The sequence below is a fragment of the Gobio gobio genome, assembly GCF_949357685.1.
Source record: "Gobio gobio genome assembly, chromosome: 2".
NCBI classification, from domain to species: domain Eukaryota; kingdom Metazoa; phylum Chordata; class Actinopteri; order Cypriniformes; family Gobionidae; genus Gobio; species Gobio gobio.
Window position 1 is genome coordinate 78,862,182 of NC_137098.1, and position 14,683 is coordinate 78,876,864.

The 14,683-nt window shown below is 37.4% G+C and overlaps 1 protein-coding gene across 1 annotated transcript in view; it reads left to right on the forward strand.

Annotated features, from left to right (window-relative positions):
* The window catches only part of LOC307118822 (uncharacterized protein), a gene marked incomplete at its 5' end in the record, with an annotated part of 43,492 nt that extends 32,318 nt beyond the window's left edge, over positions 1-11,174 (forward strand). The window contains 2 exons of the mRNA XM_079804637.1: positions 8,087-8,727; positions 10,068-11,174. Of these exons, the coding sequence (XP_079660763.1) occupies positions 8,087-8,727; positions 10,068-10,400 (974 nt within the window). The 3' untranslated portion in view covers positions 10,401-11,174. The remainder of the gene's footprint in view (positions 1-8,086; positions 8,728-10,067) is intronic.
* Positions 11,175-14,683: the final 3,509 nt, after the last annotated feature.

The following is a 14,683-nucleotide window of genomic DNA, read 5'->3' on the forward strand; positions in this document are numbered from 1 at the left end:
TCAACATCTACAACAGAACATACAATTACAACTACAGCTCGACTTACAGCTACAACAACACAACTTACATCTACAACTGAGCCAACAAACACAACTCCTTCAACATCTACATCAGAACATACAACTACAACTACAGCTCCACTTACAGTAACAACAACACAACTTACATCTACAACTGAACCAACAAACACAACTCCTTCAGCATCTACAACTGAACTTACAACTACAACTACAGCTCCACTTACAGCAACAACAACACAACTTACATATACAATTGAGCCAACAAACACAACTCCTTCAACATCTACAACAGAACATACAACTACAACTACAGCTCGACTTACAGCTACAACAACACAACTTACATCTACAACTGAACCAACAAACACAACTCCTTCAACATCTACAACTGAACATACAACTACAACTGCAGCTCCCCTTACAGCAACAACAACACAACTTACATCTACAACTGAACCAACAAACACAACTCCTTCAACATCTACAACAGAACATACAACTACAACTACAGCTCCACTTACAGCAACAACAACACAACTTACATCTACAACTGAACCAACAAACACAACTCCTTCAACATCTACAACAGAACATACAACTACAACTACAGCTCCCCTTACCGCAACAACAACACAACTTACATCTACAACTACAGCTCCACTTACAGCAACAACAACACAACTTACATATACAACTGAGCCAACAAACACAACTCCTTCAACATCTACAACAGAACATACAACTACAACTACAGCTCGACTTACAGCTACAACAACACAACTTACATCTACAACTGAACCAACAAACACAACTCCTTCAACATCTACAACTGAACATACAACTACAACTACAGCTCGACTTACAGCAACAACAACACAACTTACATATACAACTGAACCAACAAACACAACTCCTTCAACATCTACAACAGAACATACAACTACAACTACAGCTCGACTTACAGCTACAACAACACAACTTACATCTACAACTGAGCCAACAAACACAACTCCTTCAACATCTACATCAGAACATACAACTACAACTACAGCTCCACTTACAGCAACAACAACACAACTTACATCAACAACTGAACCAACAAACACAACTCCTTCAGCATCTACAACAGAACATACAACTACAGCTCCACTTACAGCAACAACAACACAACTTACATCTACAACTGAACCAACAAACACAACTCCTTCAGCATCTACAACAGAACATACAACTACAACTACAGCTCCACTTACAGCAACAACAACACAACTTACATCTACAACTGAACATACAACTACAACTACAGCTCCACTTACAGCAACAACAACACAACTTACATCTACAACTGAACATACAACTACAACTACAGCTCCACTTACAGCAACAACAACACAACTTACATCTACAACTGAACCAACAAACACAACTCCTTCAACATCTACAACAGAACATACAACTACAGCTCGACTTACAGCTACAACAACACAACTTACATCTACAACTGAACCAACAAACACAACTCCTTCAGCATCTACAACTGAACATACAACTACAACTACAGCTCCACTTACAGCAACAACAACACAACTTACATATACAACTGAACCAACAAACACAACTCCTTCAACATCTACAACAGAACATACAACTACAACTACAGCTCGACTTACAGCTACAACAACACAACTTACATCTACAACTGAACCAACAAACACAACTCCTTCAACATCTACAACAGAACATACAACTACAACTACAGCTCGACTTACAGCTACAACAACACAACTTACATCTACAACTGAACCAACAAACACAACTCCTTCAGCATCTACAACTGAACATACAACTACAACTACAGCTCCACTTACAGCAACAACAACACAACTTACATATACAACTGAGCCAACAAACACAACTCCTTCAACATCTACAACAGAACATACAACTACAACTACAGCTCGACTTACAGCTACAACAACACAACTTACATCTACAACTGAACCAACAAACACAACTCCTTCAACATCTACAACTGAACATACAACTACAACTGCAGCTCCCCTTACAGCAACAACAACACAACTTACATCTACAACTGAACCAACAAACACAACTCCTTCAACATCTACAACAGAACATACAACTACAACTACAGCTCCACTTACAGCAACAACAACACAACTTACATCTACAACTGAACCAACAAACACAACTCCTTCAACATCTACAACAGAACATACAACTACAACTACAGCTCCCCTTACCGCAACAACAACACAACTTACATCTACAACTACAGCTCCACTTACAGCAACAACAACACAACTTACATATACAACTGAGCCAACAAACACAACTCCTTCAACATCTACAACAGAACATACAACTACAACTACAGCTCGACTTACAGCTACAACAACACAACTTACATCTACAACTGAACCAACAAACACAACTCCTTCAACATCTACAACAGAACATACAACTACAACTACAGCTCGACTTACAGCTACAACAACACAACTTACATCTACAACTGAGCCAACAAACACAACTCCTTCAACATCTACAACAGAACATACAACTACAACTACAGCTCCACTTACAGCTACAACAACACAACTTACATCTACAACTGAACCAACAAACACAACTCCTTCAACATCTACAACAGAACATACAACTACAACTACAGCTCCCCTTACAGCAACAACAACACAACTTACATCTACAACTGAGCCAACAAACACAACTCCTTCAACATCTACAACAGAACATACAACTACAACTACAGCTCGACTTACAGCTACAACAACACAACTTACATCTACAACTGAGCCAACAAACACAACTCCTTCAACATCTACATCAGAACATACAACTACAACTACAGCTCCACTTACAGTAACAACAACACAACTTACATCTACAACTGAACCAACAAACACAACTCCTTCAAGATCTACAACAGAACATACAACTACAACTACAGCTCCACTTACAGCAACAACAACACAACTTACATCTACAACTGAACCAACAAACACAACTCCTTCAACATCTACAACAGAACATACAACTTCAACTACAGCTCCCCTTACCGCAACAACAACACAACTTACATCTACAACTGAACATACAACTACAACTACAGCTCGACTTACAGCTACAACAACACAACTTACATCTACAACTGAACCAACAAACACAACTCCTTCAACATCTACAACTGAACATACAACTACAACTGCAGCTCCCCTTACAGCAACAACAACACAACTTACATCTACAACTGAACCAACAAACACAACTCCTTCAACATCTACAACAGAACATAAAACTACAACTACAGCTCCACTTACAGCAACAACAACACAACTTACATCTACAACTGAACCAACAAACACAACTCCTTCAACATCTACAACAGAACATACAACTACAACTACAGCTCCCCTTACCGCAACAACAACACAACTTACATCTACAACTACAGCTCCACTTACAGCAACAACAACACAACTTACATATACAACTGAGCCAACAAACACAACTCCTTCAACATCTACAACAGAACATACAACTACAACTACAGCTCGACTTACAGCTACAACAACACAACTTACATCTACAACTGAACCAACAAACACAACTCCTTCAACATCTACAACAGAACATACAACTACAACTACAGCTCCACTTACAGCAACAACAACACAACTTACATATACAACTGAGCCAACAAACACAACTCCTTCAACATCTACAACAGAACATACAACTACAACTACAGCTCCACTTACAGCTACAACAACACAACTTACATCTACAACTGAACCAACAAACACAACTCCTTCAACATCTACAACTGAACATACAACTACAACTGCAGCTCCCCTTACAGCAACAACAACACAACTTACATCTACAACTGAACCAACAAACACAACTCCTTCAACATCTACAACAGAACATACAACTTCAACTACAGCTCCACTTACAGCAACAACAACACAACTTACATCTACAACTGAACCAACAAACACAACTCCTTCAAGATCTACAACAGAACATACAACTACAACTACAGCTCCACTTACAGCAACAACAACACAACTTACATCTACAACTGAACCAACAAACACAACTCCTTCAACATCTACAACAGAACATACAACTACAACTGCAGCTCCCCTTACAGCAACAACAACACAACTTACATCTACAACTGAACCAACAAACACAACTCCTTCAACATCTACAACTGAACATACAACTACAACTACAGCTCCACTTACAGCAACAACAACACAACTTACATCTACAACTGAACCAACAAACACAACTCCTTCGACATCTACAACTGAACATACAACTACAACTACAGCTCCCCTTACAGCAACAACAACACAACTTACATCTACAACTGAACCAACAAACACAACTCCTTCAACATCTACAACAGAACATACAACTACAACTACAGCTCCCCTTACCGCAACAACAACACAACTTACATCTACAACTACAGCTCCACTTACAGCAACAACAACACAACTTACATATACAACTGAGCCAACAAACACAACTCCTTCAACATCTACAACAGAACATACAACTACAACTACAGCTCGACTTACAGCTACAACAACACAACTTACATCTACAACTGAACCAACAAACACAACTCCTTCAACATCTACAACAGAACATGCAACTACAACTACAGCTCGACTTACAGCTACAACAACACAACTTACATCTACAACTGAACCAACAAACACAACTCCTTCAGCATCTACAACTGAACATACAACTACAACTACAGCTCGACTTACAGCTACAACAACACAACTTACATCTACAACTGAGCCAACAAACACAACTCATTCAACATCTACAACAGAACATACAACTACAACTACAGCTCCACTTACAGCAACAACAACACAACTTACATCTACAACTGAACCAACAAACACAACTCCTTCAGCATCTACAACAGAACATACAACTACAACTACAGCTCGACTTACAGCTACAACAACACAACTTACATCTACAACTGAACCAACAAACACAACTCCTTCAACATCTACAACTGAACATACAACTACAACTGCAGCTCCCCTTACAGCAACAACAACACAACTTACATCTACAACTGAACCAACAAACACAACTCCTTCAACATCTACAACAGAACATACAACTACAACTACAGCTCCACTTACAGCAACAACAACACAACTTACATCTACAACTGAACCAACAAACACAACTCCTTCAACATCTACAACAGAACATACAACTACAACTACAGCTCCCCTTACCGCAACAACAACACAACTTACATCTACAACTGAACCAACAAACACAACTCCTTCAACATCTACAACAGAACATACAACTACAACTACAGCTCCACTTACAGCAACAACAACACAACTTACATATACAACTGAGCCAACAAACACAACTCCTTCAACATCTACAACAGAACATACAACTACAACCACAGCTCCACTTACAGCAACAACAACACAACTTACATATACAACTGAGCCAACAAACACAACTCCTTCAACATCTACAACAGAACATACAACTACAACTACAGCTCCACTTACAGCTACAACAACACAACTTACATCTACAACTGAACCAACAAACACAACTCCTTCAACATCTACAACAGAACATACAACTACAACTACAGCTCCACTTACAGCAACAACAACAACACAACTTACATCTACAACTGAACCAACAAACACAACTCCTTCAACATCTACAACAGAACATACAACTACAACTACAGCTCCCCTTACCGCAACAACAACACAACTTACATCTACAACTGAACCAACAAACACAACTCCTTCAACATCTACAACAGAACATACAACTACAACTACAGCTCCACTTACAGCAACAACAACACAACTTACATATACAACTGAGCCAACAAACACAACTCCTTCAACATCTACAACAGAACATACAACTACAACCACAGCTCCACTTACAGCAACAACAACACAACTTACATATACAACTGAGCCAACAAACACAACTCCTTCAACATCTACAACAGAACATACAACTACAACTACAGCTCCACTTACAGCTACAACAACACAACTTACATCTACAACTGAACCAACAAACACAACTCCTTCAACATCTACAACTGAACATACAACTACAACTGCAGCTCCCCTTACAGCAACAACAACACAACTTACATCTACAACTGAACCAACAAACACAACTCCTTCAACATCTACAACAGAACATACAACTACAACTACAGCTCCACTTACAGCAACAACAACACAACTTACATCTACAACTGAACCAACAAACACAACTCCTTCAACATCTACAACTGAACATACAACTACAACTACAGCTCCACTTACAGCAACAACAACACAACTTACATATACAACTGAGCCAACAAACACAACTCCTTCAACATCTACAACAGAACATACAACTACAACTACAGCTCCACTTACAGCAACAACAACACAACTTACATCTACAACTGAACCAACAAACACAACTCCTTCGACATCTACAACTGAACATACAACTACAACTACAGCTCCACTTACAGCAACAACAACACAACTTACATCTACAACTGAGCCAACAAACACAACTCCTTCAACATCTACAACTGAACATACATCTACAACTACAGCTCCACTTACAGTAACAACAACACAACTTACATCTACAACTGAACCAACAAACACAACTCCTTCAACATCTACAACAGAACATACAACTACAACTACAGCTCCACTTACAGCAACAACAACACAACTTACATCTACAAATGAACCAACAAACACAACTCCTTCAACATCTACAACAGAACATACAACTACAACTACAGCTCCACTTACAGTAACAACAACACAACTTACATCTACAACTGAACCAACAAACACAACTCCTTCAACATCTACAACAGAACATACAACTACAACTACAGCTCCACTTACAGTAACAACAACACAACTTACATCTACAACTGAACCAACAAACACAACTCCTTCAACATCTACAACAGAACATACAACTACAACTACAGCTCCACTTACAGCAACAACAACACAACTTACATCTACAAATGAACCAACAAACACAACTCCTTCAACATCTACAACAGAACATACAACTACAACTACAGCTCCACTTACAGTAACAACAACACAACTTACATCTACAAATGAACCAACAAACACAACTCCTTCAACATCTACAACAGAACATACAACTACAACTACAGCTCCACTTACAGTAACAACAACACAACTTACATCTACAACTGAACCAACAAACACAACTCCTTCAACATCTACAACAGAACATACAACTACAACTACAGCTCCACTTACAGCAACAACAACACAACTTACATCTACAAATGAACCAACAAACACAACTCCTTCAACATCTACAACAGAACATACAACTACAACTACAGCTCCACTTACAGCAACAACAACACAACTTACATCTACAACTGAACCAACAAACACAACTCCTTCAACAGTTACAACAGAACATACAACTACAACTACAGCTCGACTTACAGCTACAACAACACAACTTACATCTACAACTGAACCAACAAACACAACTCCTTCAACATCTACAACAGAACATACATCTACAACTACAGCTCCACTTACAGCAACAACAACACAACTTACATCTACAACTGAACCAACAAACACAACTCCTTCAACAGTTACAACAGAACATACAACTACAACTACAGCTCGACTTACAGCTACAACAACACAACTTACATCTACAACTGAACCAACAAACACAACTCCTTCAACATCTACAACAGTACATACAACTACAACTACAGCTCCCCTTACCGCAACAACAACACAACTTACATCTACAACTGAACCAACAAACACAACTCCTTCAACATCTACAACAGTACATACAACTACAACTACAGCTCCACTTACAGCAACAACAACACAACTTACATCTACAACTGAACCAACAAACACAACTCCTTCAGCATCTACAACAGAACATACAACTACAACTACAGCTCCACTTACAGCAACAACAACACAACTTACATATACAACTGAACCAACAAACACAACTCCTTCAACATCTACAACAGAACATACAACTACAATTACAGCTCCACTTACAGCAACAACAACACAACTTACATATACAACTGAACCAACAAACACAACTCCTTCAACATCTACAACAGAACATACAACTACAACTACAGCTCCCCTTACAGCAACAACAACACAACTTACATCTACAACTGAGCCAACAAACACAACTACATCTACAACTACAGCTCCACTTACAGCAACAACAACAACAACACAACTTACATCTACAACTGAACCAACAAACACAACTCCTTCAAGATCTACAACAGAACATACAACTACAACTACAGCTCCACTTACAGCTACAACAACACAACTTACATCTACAACTGAACCAACAAACACAACTCCTTCAACATCTACAACAGAACATACAACTACAACTACAGCTCCACTTACAGCAACAACAACAACACAACTTACAAATACAACTGAACATACAGATACTGAACACTCAGAATCATCTGTAACTGGTTTCAGATCATCAACTATGCTGGTTACCAACCATCTGCAAACTCAGGTACTGTTATCTTCATACACGTTACATAAAAAGGTCATATTCCTCCATTCAGATCCAGACTAAACTCTTTTCCCCAGTGTTTTCTGTAATCGAGTTTTTACAGCCCAAACTCTCTGCAGGGTGCTAGAGCTCACAGGGCCTGAGTTACACACTTTCAACAATCAATTTATAACCAGAAAATCAAAAAGTGCCTCTTTTTAGGGAGATTTATTACAGCTCAGACAACATATACTCACATGTTCATCACTTATAGTAGTGGTTTATGAAACTCCAGAGGGTTTCCTGTAGAATGACTCCAGTATTGTGTGTTTAGAGACACTGTGTGTGTGTGTGTGTGTGTGTGTGTGTGTGTGTGTGTGTGTGTGTGTGTGTGTGTGTGTGTGTGTGTGTGTGTGTGTGTGTGTGTGTGTGTGTGTGTGTGTGTGTGTGTGTGTGTGTGTGTGTGTGTGTGTGTGTGTGTGTGTGTGTGTGTGTGTGTGTGTGTGTGTGTGTGTGTGTGTGTGTGGGACGCTTTTACATTTGGGTCGGACAAATCCAGGCTGAAACAGTCCCAGAGAAATTTAGTATAAATAAGTTACTCTGTGTAAAACAAATGCCAAAGTGATGCATATCTCCAGAAAGTAGAGATTCTAAGCTTTCAAATGGTGCCACATATGAGGTCAGAGCTCCTCCAGACATTTAACATTTAAAGTATATACTTGATGATGTCATTACGGACCCTGATCAGGGTCTCAGAGTTTAAGAGGTTAAAGTGCAAAAAAATATATATAAATAGTAAACTATAAGTATAATGTTATGTCCACTTACAAACTTACAAGTATACTCTCAGTATAAACCCCTAAACTAGAGTACACTTCAATGTGTACTTTCACAAACTAAAACATGTACTACTCGTATTAAAATAGCAAACTACTACTATACTTATAGTACAGATGCGTTACAAATGAGAGACCTAGTAACTTAAAGTTTATTACTGTTACACTTATAGTACACTTAAACGTATACTTTAATATACTAAAAGTGGGCCAATTTAGTCTCAAGTAGTACACTTACAAGTTTACTACTAGTACAGATTGATATTAGTACACTTACTACATAAAGTATACTTAAAATATAATTGAACATTACTTAAGTATACTTCATAAAATGAACTTAAGTATACTTCTTTTTCGTAAGGTTTCTGGGAATGTAATAATTTTCACTGTAAATGATAAGGTCATTTATAGCTTTTACTGAATTTGGCAGTATTTGACACTAAAATGACACACATGTCGATGTTAAACCGTACACAAGTTTTCCCTCTACAATATGTGGCATGTTTTTCTCTGCCGTCTTTACAGGAAACAAGACACGCCGGGACCCCGGATTCAATGGACACATCCTCGACTAACACCAAGCCATTTTCTCCATCACCTCTTCCCAAGGCCATAAGCGAAGACTCAAACTCTTCTCTTGAACACCGAGACTCAAGCTTGGGTTTATCCATTCAACCAGACACCCTGTCTTCAACACCAACAGATCTAACAAACTCACCATCACAACACAACATCCCCGGAGAAGGAGAAGTGAACAAGTCAGAGAACACACCCCAAGTACCCATGTTTAAAACTATTGTCTTCAACCACCCGCTGGTATATCAAGTCACAATCATGGCCACAGTGTCAAAACCATGAAACAGAACTACTGAAAGGGGAAGTGTGCGATCCAGAGAGCTTATTTTCCGCTCTGCATATTTCCCTACAACATCTGTTGACGCACACACGGAAGACTATGCCAAGCATTTCAGCGTAAAACAAACACACAAACACAGCAACAAGTGAAACGGGAAACACATTTTGAAGAACCGGTTTAATGTTGCAAGAAGACCGACGCTCATTTCAACAATATACCAAATATGATAAAATTTGTATCATATGTAGAAATATCTTTAATATATTCATTATTTACAGCACAGTCGTTTATATATAAGCCTGTCATGTAATACAGACGATATAAAACATTTCACCTTTGTTCTATTCTGTGTAATACACTGTAAAAACACTATTTATTTTAGGGTTCAATTCTCGCTATGAACTCATTACCGTTGCTTATTAGTATGCCTTATTCTGCATGACCTTATCCTACGTCCCTCAATCCTAATACCTAAAAACTACAAAAACTACCGTACTAATTATTAATACCCAGTAAATTAGCAGTTTATTGAGTTTATGTTCCCCATCCTAAAGTGTTACCCAATACTTTTTCAAAGTTTTACCAGAAAATACTACTTCGTTGTAATTATCTGTGAAATGTACTTAATTTAGTAATGACTTTTTACACTCTTTAGTGTAATCTTGCTTATGCTCGTTTATCAGTATGAATATTGTTGGCTCCTATGACAGATGTCTTGTGATTTTCCTCATGTTCCCGCATGAATAAATGTGAATAAATACGATCTTTTTCATGGGAAACGATTGACTGCATTCCTTTAGCAGACAGATGGACAGATATGCTCAGAGAATACGTAGGGTTTGAGGATCAAACAGGTGAGTTGAGTTCATTCCAGCTCATGCCGCCCTAATGAGGGATCAATGAATCAACATCTACTCTCCAAACTCTCTTCTTCAGTGTTTATGTGTCCACTCAACGAAAGCCAATGTGTCCTACAGAAGAAATAAATGGAAACACGTCTTTGGCTTTTTGAAATTGGTATTAGGCCTACGTTATGGGATCATTTAAATAAAATGTGCAACAAATATAATATACACTGCTCTTTAGAAGTGATAAAGCAGCCTAGAATTGATAGCTTTCATCATTTGAAGCACCTGTTAAGCACTCAGTGACAAATCACACCCTTTATCACTTAGTCATGTCGTATTTCATAAACCTGCATGCTTAGGGTGGAATGCATTGTTATACGGTTAAAGATGGAATGCAAAACCGAACAACCACTCAAGGGACAGCTATGTGACTCGGACCATGTGACTCAAAGCTTATATAAACAATGATTTTTAGGAGAGCACAACTTTACCTGAGTTTATCAAGGGACGTACAGCTCCAACTGAGTGCATGATATCACCTTCAAACAAGCAATGGACCAGGTGAGTTTGACTTCTTCAATATTACTACAACCACACTTATTAGTTCTCGTAGCCACAATGTATTTACTCATGTTCTTAATTCTTTTTTGTTGTGTATCATATAAAGGTTATAACAGACACAGAATTTATACTCCATACACACTGTGGTAAAACGGCTGACACTTCAAAATCTATTCATTGAAGTAAAAAAATGTTTAATTTGAAGATGCATTTGGAGTGATTGCCGTACATTTCTCCAAACATTAAAAATACAACAATAACTGCAATATTATAATTATATATTATAATATAATAAATGCAAAATGATTAGGATAGCATAAGGAAGTCCAACAATATTCTAAATCTTAAAATGTTTGTGCTTATCTGCGACAATATTTAATATTGCTGAATGTAAGTTTTAGGATTGCACACCCTTAATTCACACCGATAATTTTGGTATGCCATATATATATATATATATATATATATATATATATATATTTATTTTTTTAAGGATGCAGCTCAACTGTTTTCACCACTGATAATACTCATAAATGTGTTGAGCATCAGATCCTCATATGAGAATGATTAGTGAAGGATCATGTGACACTGGAGTAATGATGATAAATTCAGCTTTGATCACAGGAATAAATGACACTTTACTATATATTCACATAGAGAACAGATGATTTACAGTATCTTATAAAAAAGGTAGTAGGGCTGCACAATATGGGGGAAAAAACTAACATCGCAATATTTCGTTTTTCTGCGATATATATTATGAAAACAATTATAAGTTGAATATCCTTTAATATTAGGTCTCTAACTGTCTCGAAAACATTGTTCAGTGTATAAATGAACCAATAATAAAGCATAATTATTTTTCCCTATGTTCAATTAAGTTAAGAAGTTCCATATAGGAATGTACATTATAATTGTATGCATTGCATATTCAGCTGCACTGTTGATTTATACTTTAATCAGGAGCATTTTTAATTTCCTTTTAGATTCTGGTTCTTAACAAACTTTTCTTTTAATATCTTCATTTTAAAGTCCGTCGATGGGTCAGTCCCAGAGATATGGAGATCTTAATGCGGCTCCATGAGTAAACTGGTCAATTGTACACATTTTCAGTGGTCAAAACCCAAACGTGGGTCACTTTTCACACAGATGATACATTTTTCTTTTAAAGAGGAATATCTGAAGATGAAATAATGTTGAAACTAGGAATGTGTCTCATGTTTTTCTATCAGCTCAATTGCATAGAACAAACAGTACATGTCTAAGTGCCATAAATGTTCCTTATCTGCATGCCTGTAACTCTAAAAGTATTCAAGATATCTTAATATCCTTCTAGATTCTCATTCTTAATGAGCTTTCCTTTTGGAGTCTCAGTCCCAGAGATATGGAGATCCATGTTCAAACTGTTGAATTGTACTCATTTTCAATGGTCAAAAACTAAACATAGGTCACTTTTCAAACCGCTGATAGTTATTCTGTTTAAAATGAAGAATAAATAACACTGAAACTAGAGATGTATCTCGTTTCACACAACACACCTCTCTGAGTGCCAACATTTTTTTCTTCTAAAGTTGACTATGGTTCAATCCCAGAGATATATTAGGATATCAATGCGGTAACGTGTAGCTATGATGCCGTATATTTGAACTATTGCTAGTTTCAGAAGGTTCATGAACAAAATCCCTTTTTCCAAATATCACTGAAACTGATTCAAATATTAATACATTTCACATTCTTATTTTGAAAGCAGGTTAATGTGCCTCAACTTGACCATTTCAGTGTATTTTTGGCGCTCAGAGAGGTGTGTTGATGCAAGTGTTTGAAACAAGATACATCTCTAGTTTCAACATTTCTTCAGGGAATCCCTTTAAATACATTAAGTATCAGCTTTGTGTATAGTCATGAACCACATTTAGTTTTTTACCATTAAAAAAGGGGTAAATCTCAACAATGGACTCATGGAGCTGCATTAAGATCTCCAAATCTATGGAATTGAACCACATAGGGCCTTGAAAATAAAAATGGCAAAAGAAAAGTTTGTTAATAACCAGAATCTTAAATCATATTGCGATCTCTTTAATACTCGTAGAGTGACAAGCATGCACACTTTGGGAAAATAATATGTATGGCACTCAGACTGGTATAATCTTGTGTTGATAGAAAAAAAAATACATACATAAAGACAAAAATAAAGATACATTCCTAGTTTCAACATTATTTGTTCTTCAGATATTCCTCGTTAAAAGAAAAAAGTATCCGCTGTATGAAAAGTGACCCACGTTTGGTTTTTGGGCACTGAAAATGTGTTCAATTGACCAGTTTACTCCTGGAGCCGCATTAAGATCTCCATATCTCTGGGACTGACCCATCGAGGGCCTTTAAAATGAAGAAACCAAAAGAAATGTTAATTACTAACCAGAATTTAAAAGGATATTCAGATATCTTTAACACTTCTTGAGTTACAGGCATGCAAACTTGGGATAAAAAACACAAGAAGTGCTTTTTCCTCAAGTTTCACCGTTGGCATATAATTCAATAAAGATTGATAAAGTCAACAGATTTCACTAATAAATCTTCCATTTGTGTGGAAATAAAATAATGATGCTGCTATCTTTCTAAAGTCATGTTTACACCCCTGTATTATGGCTCCAAATCTCAGGTGAAACTGTCACACATAAAGTATGTGTGGTGGGCCACATTTAATATATTTTACTAGACTGCGAGCTGTTTGAAATTCAGGTTGGGACCACGTGATTGGACCACGGGCCAGACTTTGGACACCCCAGACTTAAGACATGCTGTCTGTGCGGCTTTGTGTGCAAAAACATTGCAAGTTCCTCTTTTGTCTTCTTGCGCTTGAATGCTTTAAACTCAGC